At 37.6% G+C, this 20,957-nt stretch overlaps 1 protein-coding gene and 1 long non-coding RNA gene across 2 annotated transcripts in view; one reads left to right on the top strand and one right to left on the bottom strand.

Annotated features, from left to right (window-relative positions):
* The window catches only part of hdac11 (histone deacetylase 11), a 49,109-nt gene extending 29,163 nt beyond the window's left edge, over positions 1–19,946 (top strand). Inside the window, exons 10-11 of the mRNA XM_005947170.3 lie at positions 2,867–3,045; positions 15,596–19,946. Of these exons, the coding sequence (XP_005947232.1) occupies positions 2,867–3,045; positions 15,596–15,838 (422 nt within the window). The 3' untranslated portion in view covers positions 15,839–19,946. The remainder of the gene's footprint in view (positions 1–2,866; positions 3,046–15,595) is intronic.
* LOC121812261 lies at positions 19,629–20,442 on the bottom strand. The gene is made up of 3 exons (XR_006052960.1): positions 20,360–20,442; positions 19,814–19,941; positions 19,629–19,723 (listed from the first exon to the last, which is right to left on the bottom strand). It is a non-coding gene; the product is annotated as an uncharacterized LOC121812261 (long non-coding RNA).
* Between the last annotated feature and the right edge of the window lie 515 nt (positions 20,443–20,957).

The raw sequence follows: 20,957 nt of genomic DNA, 5'->3' as shown, positions 1-20,957 counted from the left end.
ATTTTATAATTGTCTGTCCCCTTAAGAGAGTAAAATAAATGTATATTCTGGCTTGTTTAAGATAAAAAAAACTGCCGTCGTATTCTTTTTCATATTTTTTCTCTGAGACACATTATTTCTCTGTACCTTTAGAGCCCAAGCTTATGTTTTTTTTTTTTCTTGAAAGTCTTGTAAAAACTACCAAGAACTTTTTGTTTGACTTTAATGTGCCGTTGCACTGGCTCGTCCTGCTTTTACAGCCTTATTCTGTTTAAAAACATTAAGGTTTTCCAATTAACCTTTTTCATCATTTTCAAGTTTAATTAGTATCAATGGAGTTAAAGCACTTCTGCAGAATTGTAAAATTTTAGAATGAAGAAATCCAGTTACCTACATTGATATTCTATTAAAAAAATCAGATGTTGTTTTAGTTTGATTTGTTAATCATGTTAGAAACAGAGTATTACTAAAGAAAGTCAATAAAATCTACTGTAAAATATACATGAAAAGGTCTCATAAACAAAAGTCGGAAGAGCTAAATCACACATTGGTCCGGCATCCTTACTTGATACTTGTTATAAATAATTAGCCATCTTCTCCAGTGTCCGTCATACACAAATACAGGTAAAGGGAGCAATATTGACCATATTGTTACAGTTTAATGTATTGCTGGTTAAACATGTAATTGATGTGGGTGCTGCTTTTACGTGTCACATCCACTGTGTTGAAGATCAGAAACGTAACATCCAGCATCCTTGTTATAGAAGTTTGGTTAGTTTATTTTTTTTAAACTGGGGATGCTGAAGATGTATTTTAAGTTGTTTTTACACCTAAAGCCACTTTCACCTACTGACACAGCGCTTTATTCAATCAGTGATAATTTTGTCAACTTATAATTTTCATTAGTTTTCGTTGGCGACAAGAACGAATGCTTGAGGAAAAACACTATGATAAAATGTATTGACACTTTCGTCGATGAATTAAATGCTCCCATTAAAACACAACGTAATGTGAATTCTTGGGAGGAAGAGAAGAGCAGACACATTTCGTGTTTGATGTTAAGGAAAATAATATTTTTGCAAACGGTGTGGAGAAACTCTCACCGGTAAAACATTTTAGTCAAAGGAATCTACTTCAGATTTTATCTGTGATAATCTTATATTTTATCAACTGAAACTAAACTAAAATAAATCTGATGGCTAAATTATGACTAAAACTAAATCAACATTTGCTGTAAAAATTAACACTGTATTCAGTACACTTTAAAGGTGCAATATGTAAGATTAATGTTCACAAGTTACAAGTGTAACTTTAGGTGTCTAACTCTGAAATAAGAAACAAAGAATCACAAGGAATTAGAAGCTTTTGCCATTAATGAAACGTGGTCATATGCAGTGGTACAGACCAGGCATGCAACATGAATACACAGGTGTCTAAACTGACAGCTGTTATTTTAGATTCTGCTAATAGTCTTAGCTAGCTCATAGTTTTCCAATGAACAGCAGCTCTCTGACTGAAAATGGCAACAGTAACTCAAATAAACACATTATAACCATGGGAACAAAGAGGGCATCCTTACTGAACTTTGAAGCACCAAGAACAAGAAACACAGACTCACTAAAATAGGACGGCATAAGGCTGTAAAAATGTTGCCTGATCAGTGTTGATTTCAACATTTGAAAGGTAGGGTCAGGATTTGGTGTAAAATATATTAAGATATTTTCTTGGCACATATTGGATCACTTAGTACCCAGTGAGCATGATTTAAACACAACGTATATGTAGTATTGTATGACCAGAGTGTAGCCATCTTTTTATGGATGCTTCCACAGGACGCAGCATGATTTCACAAAGCTGGCCTCAGTAGCAGATCTCAATCCAACAGAGCACTCTTGGGATTTGGTGAAATTCAAAGCTGAAAAATCTCTATGTGATGCTATGGAACAAAATCTCTAAGGATTGTTTCCAGCGCTGTGTTGAGTCTGTTTTATGAAGAATTAAAGGAGTTCTGAGAGCAGAGCAGAAAGGGCTCCGACCTGGGACCAGTAAGGTCTATAAAGTATCCATATACAAACACAAAGACTCCAAAGTAGATATGCATTGATTTGAATATCTTTTTCAATATCTTATTCATTGTCTTTTTACACCACCGTTTTTCAGGTGCAAGTGCTCTTTAGAATGAAAACTACGATTAGCATCCATGAGTAAATCGAATTAAAGTATCATTAATGCTTTATTTGCTCTGTCTGTAGCCCCACTCCTGTGTGACTTCTGTTAACCAAAAATATGGCGTGGGCCGTGTTTAAGCTTTACCCTTCCATTTCACTGATTTATACTTGGTGGTTAATGGTCTCACTCAGTGTCATACTATGTCAAACTGCTTGTACTTTTCAATAAAACTGTCTAACCTATTAATAAAAAGTTTTTCTAATATGTATTAAAACAGGGGAAGTATAGACACAAATCTGAGGTTGGAAAGATGATGGCTACTTCCTGCTTTATCTAACAGTAGAAAGATTTTCAATTTACTTGGAAAAGTATCCATTTGGAAGCACATATTACAGATACGAGTCAGAAGTTTTACAATACCATCAATGGCTTCCTTCACTATTGCCATACCAGTTTTATTACAGTCAGTCGACGATTTATTCTTACACTTTCTCATAATAGTCATTTCTTTTTTTGCTCTCAGAACTCTGCCAGTTCTAAAAGAAATCCTGTTGAAATACTGCAGCAATTCCTAGACCATGTATAAGTGATGTCTTTGGAATCAACTCCCCATAAATGCTTCTACTTTGTATTAGTTGGGTTATTGAGTTGCTATGTCCGGTAGCTTCACTGTGTCTTATATGCACCAGTCTTGTATTAATTTTTTGTTCAACAACAGGAGCAATAAAAAGGAAGGTGGAGCTGGACTGGGGCACTGAAGACTCAGAGTACCTTCAGAAGGTTGAGCTCCACATGGAGGGAACACTGAATGAGGTCTTGCCTGATATCATCGTTTATAATGCAGGGACAGACATCTTGGATGGGGACCCACTTGGGGGACTCTCAATATCACCACAGGTACTGTCACTACTGATTATTTTATACAAGGGTTTCAGAGTAGCATTCATTTGCCATTTTCGAGCTGGCAAATGACCTCTGCTAATGACGGTCCAGATGGCTGGATCATCATCAGTGGAGTTTCCACTCATGCAATAAAAGTTTAGCAGCCCAGCAAACCTATAGTCAGGTAAAAAGAACGTGCTTCTTAATTTGCTTTATGGGTCACCACAGGAGATGAACTTTCTCCATCTCACCCTATCCATATCCATAGTGTTCCATCACATCCATCCATGCTGTCCTCCTGCACTACATCCATGTATTTTTTTGTGGTCTTCCTCTTTTCCTCCTGCCTCGACGCTCCATCTTTAAAATCCTTTATCCAATGTATCCTCCGTCCCTCCTCCACACGTGTTCGAACTGCTCAACCTGAGCTGTCACTCTGATGTACTTATTTCTAGTCTTGTCCATCCTGGTCACTCTCAATGAAAATCTTAACATCTTCAACTCTGTCACCTCGAGCTCAGGCTCCTGTTTTGTTTTGTTTTGTTTGCCAGCTCCTTGCATGATAACCTTTCCAGCTGTCTCCATCTCATTCATCCACATGTATTCTGTCCTGCTTCTACTAACTTCAGTTCGTCTTTTCTCCAGAGCATACCTGCACCTGTCCAGGCTCTTTATCACCTGCTCTCTACTCTCACTACAGATCAGTGTCATCTGTCAACATAATTGTCCACTGAGACTCCTGCTTGACCTCATTAGTCAACCTGTACATCACCATCGCAAACAACATGGGGTGCAGAGCTGATCCCTGAACCCATATGTGACTCCTACCATATACCTCATCACTGTCTTGCTGTCCTCATACATGTCCTGTAACACCCTTACATGCTTCTCTGCCGCTAGACTTCCTCGTGCCGTACCACACTTCCTCTCTTGTGCCCTGTCATATGCTTTCTCTAGATCAGCAAAGAAGCAGTGAAGCTCCTTCCGACCTCTATACTTCTCCATCAACACTCTGAAAGTATACATTGCATCTGCAGTGCTCTTCTGATTGTCATTTCTCTTCTAAACCTAACTTCAACTACTCTTTCCAATAGCTTCATGGTATAGCTCATCAGCTTTATCTCTCTGTACCTTCTGCACATAACCCTTGTTCATGAAAATAGCTGCCAGTACAGTTCTTCTACTCCTCGGGCATCCTGTCAGTCTCCACAATCACGTTAAAAAGTCTGATGAAAATGTCCAGTGCCCTCTGTCCTCGACATCTGGATCCACTCTTCATATCTGCCCTCACTTCCTCCTTACTAATACTCTACACTTTGTGATTCACTAACTGTCCTCCATCTGTCCTCCTCTCTCTCATATTTTCTATTTTAATGAGTTTCACAAAGTGCTCTGTCCAACACACTCTCTTCAGTCTTTAGTACATTTTCATCTCTGTCCTTAATCACCCTAACCAACAACATAATTTCTCTGCCTAATACCTTACCTACCCAACTCCTCCTCATCACCTCTGTTCCCTTCACCTACATGTCCTGTAGGACATATGCACTGACAATGTTTAATATCAGCCCTTTGACTTGCAGCCACAAACTCCTGTCTGACACTCTCTTCACCTCCACAACACTGTTCTCATCTCTTCCTTCAAGCTTACTCCTATTTTGTTTTGCCTCTTATCTATAACATAAGCATTGTACAGTCTGATCTTGGGATGAATTTGCTAGGACAACCACTCCTGGGAAAACTGACTGCTGGACTTAGGGTTATATAACTTATATAAATCTCTAAGTCCATGTCAATCGACAGCAACTGGATAGCTGTCCATGTCTTTCTTCCTGGGAATTGTGTTAACATACATTTGGATTATCCATACCTGCATGATACTTAACCCTATTAATTCCCATGGAAGCCATAACAATGTACTTTGTTTTTCACACACTGCTTCTGTATTTTGGCTTTATTTTTGTGGTGGTATTTACCTCTTTTTAAAACCAGTTATATGCACACACACACACACACACACACACACACACACACACACACACACACACACACACACACACACACACACACACACACACACACAAACTGCTAAAAGCAACAATGGAGGACATTTAAAAACCAGAGAAATCCTATAACATATTACTGTTTTATCTGTTCTGACAATATCCATCCGTTTTTGTCAGCTAATCAAAATAAACCATTTCTTGCTGTATCTGACCGAGGATGAATATGATACGGCACACTTCCTTTGGTTATATACGCGTTACTTTTTCCATGGTGTCTCATTCTGTCCTCTCCCTCCAGAGCTGCACAGAGCGACCACACAGTTAACAATTATCAACATTTAACCAAAAATTGGGCTGCATGTGTTCAGAGAACTAATGTTAGTCTGATACCTTTGATATGTTCTGTTTTTTGTTTGTTTGTTTTTTGTGACTATCCCTACAGTGTATTTTAGGAGTAGGGCTGTGTGATATGACCAAAATCTCATATCCTGATGTAAGACATCTATCGTCCGATAACAATATAAATCACAAAAATTTTACATTTTCTGTAAATTCTGTGAATCTCGGGCAGCTTGACTTGCGTGAAGTGTTTCCAGCTGGGCCTGGTGTACCTTGAGTCAAGTGTTTTAACCGATGCATGAAACCAAGGGCTTAGAGTTGGCATGGAATTTGATAATGAATTGATAATGAATAATGAATAATTTGATCTCTTCGAGTAAAGGGAAAAAAAAAACCCGATAGAAAGAAAAAAAACGATCTGTCAGCGTCTCATTCACCCAGCGGTGCAGAAAGCGTTAAATTACTGGAGCCCTACCTCATGTGACAAATATGGGCAATGTGATTGGCTGTGCCTCTCAGGGAGCTCTGTTTAGTTTTAGCAGCGGCAAGCCTGCGCTGCGAGGACCTGCAAGGAGGAGAGGAGGATGGCAGCAAAAAGGAAGAACCTGGATATAAGAAAGTGTTTTTCAAAGAAACCTGTAAGTCACTTAAAGCCAAGTTAACTCATAAAATGTGTCCGTCACAATAACGTTACAGGCTATGCTAGGCTTTGGCCCACATCAGTCTAAAATTGTATGTAACCACGAATAACGTGTTTTGGAAACTAACTGCACAACATGCAGCACTATTAGTTATCTCAGTCTCAGAGCAGCATTTCTATTTTTGATTGAAGGTGTCAGAGAAAACAGCAGCCTCGAGCAAGCCAGTATATTAGTTTACAGAGGCTGTTAGAATTATATGTCTAACGTTAAAATGTTGGAGACACAATAATTTCATCCTAATGGTAATGATAATTTCATAGGGTTAATTTTTGAGACAAAATATCACAAAGTAGTCATGATTTTGCAAATATTCCACCTTGTAGTGCAGTTTGCACAAATTGTTTTTAAAATGCACTCACACTACAAACATTACTGATGAGTCTAGATCTGCACAAACTGACAGAAACACTGAAGCAGCTCCACATTTTATTCTTATTGTCATGTATGTCCTATTTGTCAGGTGACAGGTGAACCAACACAAAGCTCAGAGATCAATGGTGATACAAGATCACAGGTGAAATTGGATGATGACTTGTTGGTTCATGACTGTATTTGAAGCACATGTGTGACTGCATGCATTTGGAATGTCTTACTGTTATTTATCAGGTGACAGAGGCAGCTCTGCCATGTTGTAGCTCGGACAGGGGTGAAGAGGCGAGGTCACGGGTGACTGATGTTATGGTGCTATAGATTAACGAGAGGAGCAGGCATGTGTTTGGCTCTTTCACATAGTGGACATTGAGTTGTTGTGTGGGACACCAGTAGTCCATGTCTGTTGCTGTAACAGTAGTTCATGTTTAGAATAGAAAATCCCAGCTCACTCACAGTCATTTTTTTAATAGTAATTTAACATTATATAGTTCACATATAAAACTATGAATTGTAATTTTAAATGGTTTAAAAGCATGTAGAATAGCATATGTAGGCCAGTATATTTCTCCTTTTATCAAGAAGCAAAGACAAAAAGGGAAAAAAAAAAGAAACAGGCAGCGTTCGGTGGTTGAATCATCCGACCCCACCAATGCCTTAACCAAATCTACGCCCTTGCATGAAACTATACATTTTTAGACATAAGTTGTAATGGCCGCCGTTGTCTTTGTGAGTATTTATTACACGGCGTGCTGCGGGGAAAAGCCTGTTCTAACGTTTGAGTCTAAGGTTTATTTTTTTAGCACCTGGCGGCTCTTTTTTTAATTCTCATCCAGAAACACTCTGCATCTTTCACGTGATTCAGTTTATTTTGAAAAGTCTCAACAGGATCTTGAGCTTTATTGTGAAAGGTTTATGTGGAAAATAAACAAGCGGACATGCGATGGTTTTACCGTTGTTGTTGCTAGGGACAACGCATAAAAACAGGCGCTTGTCCATCTGTAGCGTGGTTATATTAAATATAAGAGAAAGAGAGAACTTTAAGACATTAATTTAGCCACTACAGTGACCATCAAAACCATGAAAAAACATTGCCGTACACAGTTTATTTTGCGACACCACGAAACAAACGATAGCGTAAAATGAAACGATAGACGTTTTTATATCGTCATCCGATATATATCGTTATATTGAACAGCCCTAGCACTGAGGTCATAACATTGAGTTTTACTGTATATGTTTTTATATTTAGCCCTGCTTCTAATACTTACCTCACATCCAGGTTTATTACTTTAGGGGTGTGGTCAATGTCCTGTACCCAATATTTATTATAATATGTAGTTTATAAACAGGAAGTATAAATACAGTGCTGTCTTGTAAGAACTTCACCACCTATGACTAGGTCAGGGGTCAGCAACCCGCGGCTGACTGAAGAGCATGCGGCTCTTTAGTCTTTATTATTAGAAGTATTTAGCTGAAGTGTATTTTATTTGTGTTTAGTTCTTTTTTTACCTTGTAGTTCTAAATTGGAAGATTATTGTGATTTTGAAATATAAAAATAAAATTATATTCTATTATTTTTTCATCGATCAAAATAAGCGTCACACTCGCGGAAGCTGGTGTACCCGCCGAAACGCCGTGCATTTATCGAGACTTTCAACCCCAGGTAGGCCAATTATGGATCTTCGGATCCACATTATGTCAGCAGCTGTTCTCCACCGTGAACTATGTTAAAAACAAACACCGCTCACGCCTCACAGATGACAGCTTACAGTCCTGCGTAAAGATGAAAGCCCCGATTTGCAGACGCTGTGCGCAGAGGTTCGGACATAAGTCTTATTGTAAACATATCACGGCAGACCCGACGATGTTTGCATGAACACGCTTTTCAGCATCTCTTTATTGACCACTTTTCACACACGGTTGCTGTACGCATACAGCCGGCTGTAGCTTTTCAGCTCACAGCCCGACCACACCAACACAACAGCAGAGACTTTAAGGCAGCGAGGCGTGATTGCGGGTGCCGCTCAGGTCGTCGCCTCCCCTGCAGCGGCGCTGCAGACCACGCCCCGCCACACACATTAACCAGGTAAAATACATATTTAGGCAGAATTTTGCAAATATCTATTTTTATTTTTTAGCAGCATAGTGCTTTTTTTCCAATTATTTTTAAAAGTCAGGTCAAGGCTCCAAAAGCCCAAAGGCGATATAAGGGTGGCGGCTCACAACAGTTTTTGTTTGCTGGATCATTTTAGTTCACGGGTCTTTCCTTTTGTTATATTTCTTTAAGAGTTCAAAATGTGTTAATTACATAAATAAAATGTAATTTTCTCTGTAGCACTTCATGGATTTCATAAGCAGCACACCTTAGTTGCTCTGTGGATTCTTTTAAAAAGCAGTTAAAAACTTTTCTGTTCAAACAAGCCTTTTGTTGATCTACGCATTTTATATTCTTTACATTATGTACATTTGACCTTTTACATTGTGTATAATGTCTATTGTTTGTATTGTTTATTTTAATCTTTGTGTACAGCACTGTGACTGCCTGTCTGTGAAAAGCGCTTAATAAATAAACTTTACTTACTTACTTTAGTTGTTCACACAAAGCATAAAGGTAAAAAACAATATATGCAGTGTTATCTTCATTTTAAATGTCAAAAAGTATTTGCAGCTCCCAGTGTTTTCTTTTGTGTGGAAACTGGGTCCAAGTGGCTCTTTGGGTGTTAAAGGTTGCTGACCCCTGGACTAGGCAGTCAGAGGATGATCAAACATTTGTCAGTGCTGGAAAAATGTATAAAGGTAAAGTTGATATGAAAGTTGAAATGTGTTATAGGTATACATGATGAATCGGGCACTGAGTAGGGATAGCTGATTCTGGAAGTGTTTTTAATTACTGTAAAAAGCTTAAATGTATGGAAGTGTGTTTATTGAAATCCCCAAAAGAGAAAACAGTGTCTGGTAATAATGTGACACATACGTTCAGCTCCTGTTGCCATGGAGAAGAGCCTAGGCAGAGAAAAATCTCTGTAGCTGTAGCAAATCTAGACCACATCATTGTTTCAGCTGGGGCCAAATCACTTCACCACAGCTGCTGAATTCATTCCTCACCTTAATCCTATAATAACATGTCTACAAAACATAATCGCTGGGCCTGCCCCAAAACTCATGTTTGTGACATTTGGAAGTTTACAAATGTTTGCTTCGGTGACAGAGTGGTTCTCTGGAGGTTTATCGGAGCTCAGTGGGAGACATTTCTTTTAATGAGGACGACCTGCAGCTCAAAAGTCAATGCAAAACAGAGAATGAATGAAGCAGTTAAAAGATGTGAGGGTTAAAGCTAATATTCATCTGGGTGCAGCGTTTCTGTGTATCCCAGTTTCTTAGAACCAGTTTATTAGGCAGGCAATTGGCAGCTGGATGCTCTATCAGATGATTTTGGGACATTGCAGGACACACAGTGTTAAAAGTCTTTAGGCTCATAATCTTACGTTGTATTATTATGTCTTATTCAGACATTGCGTCCGCTTATCAGACGAACTGTGTAGGTTGCTTTATTAAATAAATAATAATAGCTCTAAACAGCTTTCCTATTCACCACAACTAAGCAAAAGCATGGTTGGGTTTGACACAATTAGGACAACATTCATTGGATACACTACGCAACTTGGAGGTGCAAATTTTTATACAGATTTCAGCCACAAATATTTAAGTGTTACTTGCTCTCCCACCATCGGTCCTGTACACTGCCAGCCGGGATTATTAGCTGAGACAACCATGACTTGGAGGGAAAACATCAGGATGTGATTAATTTGGGAACAAAGAACAATGAAGATTCAAGTTACTAAGATTTATTAAGGTCACTGAAACCAGTATATAAATTACAAGATGCAAAAACAAAAGGAAAGAAAGAAATTAAATATCTGATGTCATAGAATTTCAACAGCTTTCGTTTGTTTGTTAGGCTGATTTTGGTTTAAAATGGGAAACATACAAACTGTCTTATATGTGAGAAAAATGCGCCACTCAGTTCCTTCTCTCAAACAGGGTTTTCATTGAGCCTGGATAGTCAGAAGTGACTCTGAGTATGCACCACATTTCACTTCTTTCCCTCTTTCTTTCTCCCCTTCTTTCCCCCAGTCAAGTCTGTCCCATATTCAGCAAGTGAAAATAAAATAAACAATAAAAGGTGAATCAAATGGACCATTACGGCAAGGCTGGGATGGTCAATTTGGTAAAGTAAATCCGTTGGGCATCTTTCTTTGCCTTTAGACAACAATTCTGATGGCAAAAGAGCCAAACGGGACAGGCAAAAAAAAAAAAAAAAAAAAAAAAAAGATTTCAGGAGATTAATATTTTTGTTTATAACCTTTCAAAATCCAACATGTTTCTCCGTAATGTACTCTAAACTTTGAGTATTAATGAAGCAAAACATCTGACCAGTAATGAATAGACTTTATGACACAAGAAGAAGCAAAACTCAGCACATTGTAGACGGGATGAGAGACGGTCAAAATTAAACAGGAAACACACAGAGTGAGACACATGGACTTTACACTGGGACCAGGGAGAAACAGACATGGCTACACGCTACTATATGCAATAATATAGAGATTTCGGACCTACCATTCATTAGCTTGAATATCAGACAACATGTATGCATCAACATCAACTCCTCTTAGCACGGTGGGTGTTTCTAAAAGTCTTCTTTAATCCATGCAAACGTACACCCACCTGACATACTACAGAACAATAATAAGATTACCTTTCCAGATTGGAGTTGTAAAAGAATTAAATACCTGGAACATATATTTGATGGAACAGACTTTATTCTGTTTGACAGATTAGTTATGCAGTATGGGATTAACAAGATTCGATTTTTAGAATATCAACAAATAAAATCTTTAGTAAAAAAGAAATGTAAGCATAATCACAGTCAAATTGCAAACCCCAGCATGTGTGGAGCAATTCTTTAATTTCAACCCCCCAAAATTACTGTTCAAAATATACAGGACACTCTCCAAAACAGATGAATCAATATCCCTTCCTATTGCAAAATGAGTCAGTTTTCATTCAAAAGATCAATGCTGTATGATAAATTACCCACAGTGGTTAATTGTAGTCAGTGGTTAAAAGTAACTGTGTCAACATTTCATAGCTCTGAGTTCATAAACAGAAAACTAAAAGCCCTGAGTAGTCTGTTTGTTGTGTCTCTAAATCTTCAATAGTGGATTCTGACCATTATTCTCCCTGCAGAAACTCTGAGCAGTGCTCATATAAGAATTTGTATTTTTTGCAATGCTTCTGACAGCATCAAGGTCAGCTGTGTTCTATGGTCACCAGGTCAGCGTATCTCTGTCCATCTGTCCAATTCAGTGAGGTGCTCACAAAGTAGTACTGATGAGTTTGGCTCGAGACAACACTAACCAATGCTCCTAAAATAATCAGTTCCATTTCAGAGGTTTTGTGGTAGGATTTCACAAAACCTTTCTGCATGAACACCCCTGTAAAGGAAGCCCTCCTGGTGTCTACCCTGTTCCTGCTGATAAAAACAAAGGGAATAGCCTCGCAAGCCTGTTGTCCTACAGCTACACCTGTTCAGGTCCTCTCTAGATTAGTGGACTTGGTAAACAGCTCGGTTAAATTTACTGGCTTGTAGATTTATACTCAATCACTTGAATTATATTTATCTAATTAACCTACCTTGAGCTGATCTTTATGACGAGAAAGGTTGGAAAGGGAATGGGAGCACCCAGGCTTGAATATGCGCTTTCTCTGTATTCTGTGTTGAGTGGAAATCAAAAACTTTGCAAAACTTTGCAGAGAAAAAGCTATAGAGAGGAAAAAATACAAGACCAATTTGTATTGTCACAATTTGGGCAGCGGCTGATCCCTCTGGTGCCTCTGCTGGAATTTCCAACAGTTACGTTTTTGGACCCAATCTTCTGGATCTGATTACACCAACTGTATACTGCAGTTTTGTAAGGAGATATTTACTGATTATTGTGATTATTTACACTTGTCAAAGTTTTCTTACATATTTACACATTTACACATGTACTTACACCAAAAAGGACAAGTCTGTCTCCTAATCAATTCTGTGTTGACTGATAATTGACTATATTATGCTTTCACAGAATTGTGCAGCATACAAATAATGAATGCTTCACTAAACCTACCCTTAAACAGCACTGAATTAAATGTCTGAAACATAAACCATTTTCCCAGATGTAGCCAGGTAGAAATGAAAGACAACTGACCTTTGAGCATGAGGATGATCAGTGCACAATCCATGAGTGAAAAGCTTAGAAAGGCACAGTGTATTAATTTATCCGGTGGAAAGTTTTTTAAACTTTATCCTTTATTGTACAGTTATTGAAGAAAAAAAAAAAGAGAAAAAAAATAGAAGAAAAAGAAGAAAAAAAATAAAGAAAAAAAAATAACAATCATGTTTTGGTAGACTGAAGCACACATCAAAGAATGAGAGCACGCTGGAGCTGCAGCTGATCACTGAGTACTATACTTCATTTTGGCAGTCAGCAATTTGAATTCATGTGCTTGATATTCGTTACATAGTGTATTAACTTTCCTAGAACCATTTCATTAGTGTATATCATTAAATGTATGTACAGAGACTTGTATAACTGTAAATCATTTGTTTTCACCACAATCAATTTTAAATGCAGATGGAAGCCTTACTAATTTCCTCTAATTACTGAAATAAAAAACACGGTGTCAAGCATGTTTATTCAGTGCTAACTGGTTCATTATTTCTCCTGTCAGACCAGTATCAAGTGGTGTTTGAATGTGCGTGGGTGTAGACAGCAAGTGATTAATCAATTAATTAAAAACACGTTTTGGATAGACTGCATGTATTTGCATTTGTTGGAGCGCTTGCATTAAGTCATATTAGAGTAAATGGGGGGCCCGAGATACAAAACCAGCTGTTAACTGCTGTGCAGCTGTGTGAAGTTGAGCCGTGTAGCCTGAATCTAAGGTTTCACTGAATTAAAGTCATTTGTATGTTTGTCACTTGCACACCATGATGTCAACAGTTGGGTTTTGAGTCCCACAATTTGAAGTTTTAGCGTTGGTGTTTTGGCTGCTAACATTAGCTAGTTAGCAGATGCATTCATAAATGGTGTGGGTGGCACCAATTAGTCAGTATCTATATAAAGAAGAATTGAATTGAATGTCCAGGTGGGAGGCCAAAACAGGGTTTTACTTTTCTTGTAACACATTGTTACAGAATTTGTTGTTTTGACATTGGAGACCCCAGCATCTGTTCGCTTCCTTGTGTTCATTTTGCCTTTATGAATTTGCTATCTAACTATTGGAAAAAAATGATATGCCCCTGATCCAGGGCCTGTTTAATAGTTTTTGATTTAAGATCTGGGTTTGCTAGTATCTTTTAAGTTAGGCCTTGTGTACTGTAAGGTATTTAATGTTATGGATGAGGTAAATCTGTTTGGTGCAATGCAGATGTTCTTTTGTGTTGAACTATAACATGCCCAGGCCTATGATTCCAGCCCATTTGTGTCTAATATTGAATGAATCTGCACTGCTTTAGTAGCAGGAAAGAAAAATGTGTAACTGGCAGGCTCAGCTGAATCAGGCCACATGGGCTCTTCATGTAACTAATTTATCAGGAAATTTCAAATTGTACTGAGAGCTGGTCAAAATGAGCCAAATTGGAATTTATTACTTACTGTGCAGAGATTTCCAGCCAGTGATCCTGTGAATCCCAGAAAGTAATTGGCGCAAATGAGGTAAATGTGCAGGATGTGTTAGTTGTGGTGGCACGCTCTTGTATGTTGCAGACTTATTTTGTTCATTTAAACTGGTAAATGTCCTTTAAAAAAAAAAGCAGCGTGCAGCTTAAATAATTATTATTTGAAGTTCTGGCTGAACATGTGTTTCTGCCATGCTTAATAATGTTCCAAATCACTCAGTGTTTTAACAGATGTTCCATAATAAATGACAGTGTTGACACAAACTATTTGAATCCCTCCACAGACATGCATGTGTGCTTCTTCCTCTAGCTGTTCCAGAGCTCAGTAACTCAGTGTAGTGGATTTCTTAGCCATGACTTTGTCCTTGGGTTCAGATCAGGACTCTGGACTAGACATGTCGATGTTATCAGCATGTTTTATCAAATCTTTTATCAATGAGATGCACTTTCTTGCATAAAAAGTGGTAGCTGTTTGTTGCTATTCTAATATCAGCTTCCGGTGTGTTACTGAAGGAAGTTCTAATAAACATTAGTGTTCTCTGTTGGGTAGCTAAACTTATAATCACAATTATCCTGGTTAGCAGTTGTAATGTTGAACATTTAGCACAACTATTTGTTAACTTGAAAACCACCAAAGCAAGAGGACCTAGTTAAAATATTTGCACAAAAGTGCATTTTTTCACATTTATTCTGTTTTCATAATTGCTGGAGGCCAAAATTTTCACTCAAGTTTGCCTTTGAGATGTAATTGCCAAGTCCTTGCATGGGCATTTTTATGAGTATTTAAGTCGAACAAATCACATTTGCCACATTAATTTATTACAGTCATATACTAGAGTTCAAGTTTGGTGTATAGGTTCATTACTCCTGGCAAATATGACACAGAAATTTAGGATTGATGAGTAAATATGAGTTGGGAGCTACAGGTGGAGGATGGGCAGCAGTGATGCAGGGCAGTGGCACAGGGAGATGTTATGGCTTATGGACACCTCCAAAGTGGGCGGGTGCTTTGGTACATGAAATAAGGAGTATGAGGCATATGTGTGACACAGTGCTTCTTGAGTTCCATGCCTGCTCCATTAGTGTGATTGTAATGCTTCAATATTCTACAAATGAGGCTCTGGGACACTCACCATCCTTTTTGACCTTCACCGTAACGTGTTGGTAGTTAAATAGCCTTTGTAAGATGCTTCCTGAAAGTGGCAACAGATGGGAGATTATCACCAATAACAAAAAACTCCACAAGTGTAGTTTTGTTTGCAGCTCTTTGTCTGTTCATGTTAGCGTGTGTTTTTGGGCCAGATCTTTCTGTTCTCTCAGGAGAAAAGAAGTCCAGAGGATCCAGAGAAGGTAGTGCTTGAAAGCATGGACAGGCTGCCTCTTCTTCTACTTCTTACTTTCTTCTCCTTCTTCTCTGCCAGGGCATTATAAAGAGAGATGAGCTCGTGTTCAGGGCTGCGAAGCGTCGGGGGATCCCCGTACTCATGATGACATCCGGAGGATATCAGAAGAAAACAGCCCGCATAATCGCAGACTCCATCCTCAACCTGCACCGGCAAGGTCTAATAGAAGGCAACGCGGCGGAAGGAGAGGGATCGACACCGCTGACGACCCACATGACGCCCACCTCTGGATCGGCAGGGTCAACATCCACAGCTGTCTGAGGAGCCTTGATCCTGGAGCTAACACTAACATACCTGACTTTAAAGCACTAAGTAACTTTATATTGTGCTGTGATCGTGTGACAGCTGTTGTAACATTCAACACTTGTCTAAACTCAGATTATGTAACAAGAAGTTGCACATGTACACTTAAATATTCATAAGCTTTGGTAACATTTTCACATTTGTTATGCGCAGGTTGACACATGCTCAAAGGGAATAATCATTCAGAGGGAAAAAGCTGTCTTTAAACAACCGTGTTTTCACAGCTACGACTTTCATATGGCACAAAAGAGCTTTTTAAATGTTTAATCAGTAGGAGAGTTATGGGTTTTATGTGTAATGTGTGATCAGGTCAGCATTTTGGCTAAAGGTAATCTTTAATCTCAGGAAATGCAAAACTAATAATAGCATATGAAGCATATACTATATTAAGGCTTGATGTACTTAAATAATATACTTCCAATGTATGTGTAAATAATGTCTCAAGTTATAAATATAAAACATATATAATATAAAAACAAACATAACCGCACATGAAAGTGTAATTATCTTAATCAGAAGTAATCGTTGGGTGAATTTTAACATTGAAAGAAGATCAAATCTATATATATAAGTGACTAGTGTCTTAATTGAGATGAGTTTTGTGCTTTGAATCCAATCTAATATGTACAGTTAATGTTTAAAGTTATTACAGGTACTAATTGTCCCTGTAATTGAAAAGATTTGAGACACTAAAACTTTTGACTGAGCACTTTAACTGCTTAAGAAACTCACGTCCCCCAACGTTTTAGACTCCTGAAATTCAGTCTGCTTCTTCCAGCATGTCTAGATTTAAGTCTAAAACCCAGAGTGTTCAGTGATTAATGAGAAAGCCTGTACAGCAGGGTTTCCAGTGGCTTTCACTTTTGATTGGTTGTTTATAGTTAGACACAGAGCTTCCCTAATGATGTTTACACATGCAGAAACTTTGTAAAGGGAGCCACAAAAACACTCAGATCAATATGATTAATGCAGCAGCTGAAACAAAATCACCGCTTCCAAACGATACTAAAGACATCGTCTGACACAGACTGAATACAAGCTGTGTACTGGGGTGTAATGATCACTACGACATTTTACTATCAATCTCTGCCTAAAACATGCACGAACTGAGGTCACAGTGCATCACAAGCCTTTCTGTGAAATACTGGCATTGTCCTTCTTTGCTAATATAAGCTGATATCATATGACAGGGCATAGTGGTGGTCCCATGTGAACCTACACTGCAAAAACCCACCTCCTTGATACTAGATAAATACACTTATTTTTGATGAAGATTTGCTTAAAACAAGTGAAATTATCTGCCAGTGGGGTAAGTGTTTTTTTCTTATTAAGATTTCTTGAAATAAGAACAGAATATCTAGATTTAAATAAAGCTAAAAAATAAGTCTTTTACACTTATTCCAGGCAACAAATCAGAACATTGAAACTTAAAATAAGCTTTAACCACTTATTCTAGGGAACAATTAGATAGTTAAATCTTAAAATAAGCCTTACACACTTATTTCAGGCAACCAATCATGGCAATTGAAACCTAAAATAAGCTTTAACCACTTATTCTAAGCAAAATGTTGAAGAAAATGGGCATAAAACACTTATTCTAAGGAAAAAATCAATAATCTAAAAACTAGTACATTAAATCATTTTAAATAAGTCTTCTCATCAGAAATTGATGCTTCTTTCCTGCGTGACAAAAAATAGGAGACAGATGTTTGTTTGTTGTTTGTTTTTTAAGTTAATTCCCAATAAAACTGTTTTATTGCTAACTACATTGCTGCCTGTATTATTGTTGACGTCCTAAACGTCACCTTTAAAGTGTTTGTGCTAATAACATCATGTACAGTCAGACTGGAGAGCAGCACTGAGAGGCTTTGAACAGATCACATAGTTCAATTCAACATATAATGCTTTAAGGATGCACAAGCATCTACTTAGAATCTATTTAATTTATCATCTGTGATATTATTATGTACAAGTCCAATGTATTTTGTTCATCTCCCTTAAATAAACAGGCAGCCTTAAAGTATGAAATATTCATATACAAATACACATATAAATGTGTGAACTATCTCAGTGGCTGATTGTGCCCCACAGGCCTCAGTGTGAGCTTGAAGACATTTATAATGTTTAAGTAGTTTAATGTGCAGGTGCTGACGATAAACACATTTTGAATGAAAGCTGGGGAACTTTGGTAGCACAGAAACAAGTGGCTATTCTTTGTGACCATATGGATCACTCATATTACCATTATTTCAAATACTCCAAAAAGCTGGGGTCCAGGGTATAATTGGCCGTTTTTGGCTACTTTTGATTTGGCCTCTATATTTCACCTTTAAAAACTGTTTATCTTGCCAATCTGTTATTTTCAGGTGAATGAAATACAGTTACACTTTCAAGCACTTTTAAGCACCACATCTGAAATTCAAGCACTTTTCAAACCTTGAAAAGACAACATCAAAATTCAAGGATTTCAAGCACCCGTACGAACCCTGAAATTTAGTGAAATAATCTGCCAGTGCAGTAAGATAATTACACTTGGTAAGAATTCTCAAAATAAGAAAAATAAAGCCAAATGAAAGCAGGCAAAGTATACAACATGTACACAGCAACAAATATTTCAGTCAATCATAGTACACAAAAATTTAAAGACACATTGTAAGTGTAACATTGTTATTTTGTGTTCCTTTTAGAACTGCTAAACCAGTTAGCTACTCAACATATAAAATGTAATAAAAAGAGCATTTGCAATTTTAAACAGAATTTGCAGAACAGATGTGTTTAAAGAAAGAAAGTACTTTGTATTACATTAATAAGAATTTAAAAAAAAAGAATTCAAGTGTAAATTGCAACTTCAAAGCTATCAGGTCCAAACCATCCAACACAGACCTAATCTTGCTCAAACAGCTCTACGTTTCAATAAAAATTTCTACAGCCTGCCATGACTTTTTTGTATGAGCCTGTGGTCCTTGTCCTTTAACACTTCAGTCTGAATGACAGACAGAAGCGTTGCCACACATTTAGGATAGGTGAGATGAAGGGTGTAGTAGTATGCCATAAGATACAGCAAACCTTCTCCAAGGTCATCTGTGGCAAATGTGGTGATGGGAGTGGTTCCAACTGCAATAAGACAACGGGACCCTTCTAAGAGCAGAACAGGGCTGACGCTGGATCTTCTGCTGGCAAAAAGAAAAACAAAGAAAATTTTACAATGTACGGAGAAACTCCAAAGCTATCAGGGTAGTTCAAATACTTAACCACAAGTATGTATTAGACTTAGACTTCACTTTATTGATCCCTTTGGGGTGCACCCTTGGGGTGATATATGAATGATGACAACCATAGATCAGATGCGCTACAGACCATATTAATGTTATTTTTCTTTAGATTGACAAATACTGTATAGAAATTTCCTAATATTCATGCCATTGAAAAATGTAATAAATTCTGCCTCATCACCGTTAGGATTATGTCTTTACACACTTTAGGAAATGACAAAGGTACTGCACCTGTGATAGTTAAATATGTAATTATTTCCATTTTGTTTTTAATTTCTTTATGATTTTCTTTATTATTTTTATTGAAATTTTTGATCTATCAGTATTCGTGCCATTTCAGATTTCTGCACACTTTTCCAAATATAAACTACATTGTTGGAGGACTTGGCATGGATAAAAAGGCCATATACCAAATAAACTGTTAAAGTGAAGGCTTTAGTGGCATTATTTGATAACAAATGTGAAGAAACCCAGACCTGAAGGACATGAATCAGTGCTTCACTGGCATGTCCCATCTTCTTGGGTGGTGCAGCTCATGATGGGAAGAGAGTTGGTAGTGCTCTGAACAGGGCTATGTTTAAACAGAAGAGGAAAGAAAGAACTAAATCAACTTTCAGTTGAATATTCAATATTATAGCCATAATTGTAATGTTTCACTTACAACTGTCGTCACCAGAACTGCTCCTTGGTGGCAAAAGCATGTTTGATCCACCACTTGAATCTGCATCATAATCTTCTCCCTGGTCGCATGGTGAGATATCCATGAGACGCCTTTTCTTTAGTTTCATCCTAAATAAGAAAACAAAAATAGTTATATTACAGGAGTCCTAAACAAAACTTGCCTCTTTGTGAACTTGAGCCCACAACTGTTTCCTCCTCATAAAATTTTCAGGCCCTGGAAGCAGGTCCCTTAAATCGCCCCTACTGAGGGTGTGGAGCAAGACCTCATCTATGTTGGCAGCTGTAAATAAAAGTCAGTAACTTTCAGAAATGTCAAAGTTGTACATCTCTTTAAATGTATACATGTCACTGTTCAAAAAAGGAAACAATTCCAAATGGTCATTTTGTCAAATACATTTAAATGTAATTTAAATATTTTATTGATTTGACAACATAAAACTGATTCTATGTAGGATCACTGTCAGTGTGTGCAACACAAAATTCATTTAGACATTAATTTGCTTAAATATGCATATGCTTGGCCTACCATTTAGAACCGAAAGGTTGCAATCATCCAAACCCTCCATGATTTTCTGGTGTAGCTTTTGTCAGAACTTTTCCCTGAGGACAGAACAACATATGTTTGGGTCAAAAGAAAAACTGAGTCAAGACACCACCTGCCATGGATCCAAAGTCTATGCAATCAGACACCTGGATAGACTAAGTAGAGCCCGTGTTAATTCCATGGTTAAGTCTTATAAAATTGCTCACATAAAATGTATGACAAGGCTATTCCAAACTAGTTTTCAAACTAAAACTAATAGTGCCCAACTGCTTGTCAAATCATTCAACAAATGATCAAAGCTCAGATTAGGCCACTTCATCCATAAGAAAAAAAGTTACCTCAGTTCAGCAAGGTTAAAGTGACCTGATTTATATTAATAGTTTACAACATAAATAATTGGAAGTAAGTTCACATCTCCAACTTACAATAGTTTATATGATTAATCATAATCTGTCGGAAATGAACTTAAAGTAAATCTATAGGTAAAGATGTCTATTCAAAAATGTGCATTTGGTTTATTCCATCCCCCGTGCATTATTTATTCATAGGCACATGTCATCCACCCAGCACACACGTGGTG

Source organism: Haplochromis burtoni, unplaced genomic scaffold, assembly GCF_018398535.1.
Source record: "Haplochromis burtoni strain Fernald_Lab_line unplaced genomic scaffold, NCSU_Asbu1 Contig_496, whole genome shotgun sequence".
NCBI classification, from domain to species: Eukaryota; Metazoa; Chordata; class Actinopteri; order Cichliformes; family Cichlidae; genus Haplochromis; species Haplochromis burtoni.
The sequence above is the reverse complement of the archived record's forward strand: the minus strand, read 5'-3'. Positions and strand labels throughout refer to the sequence as shown.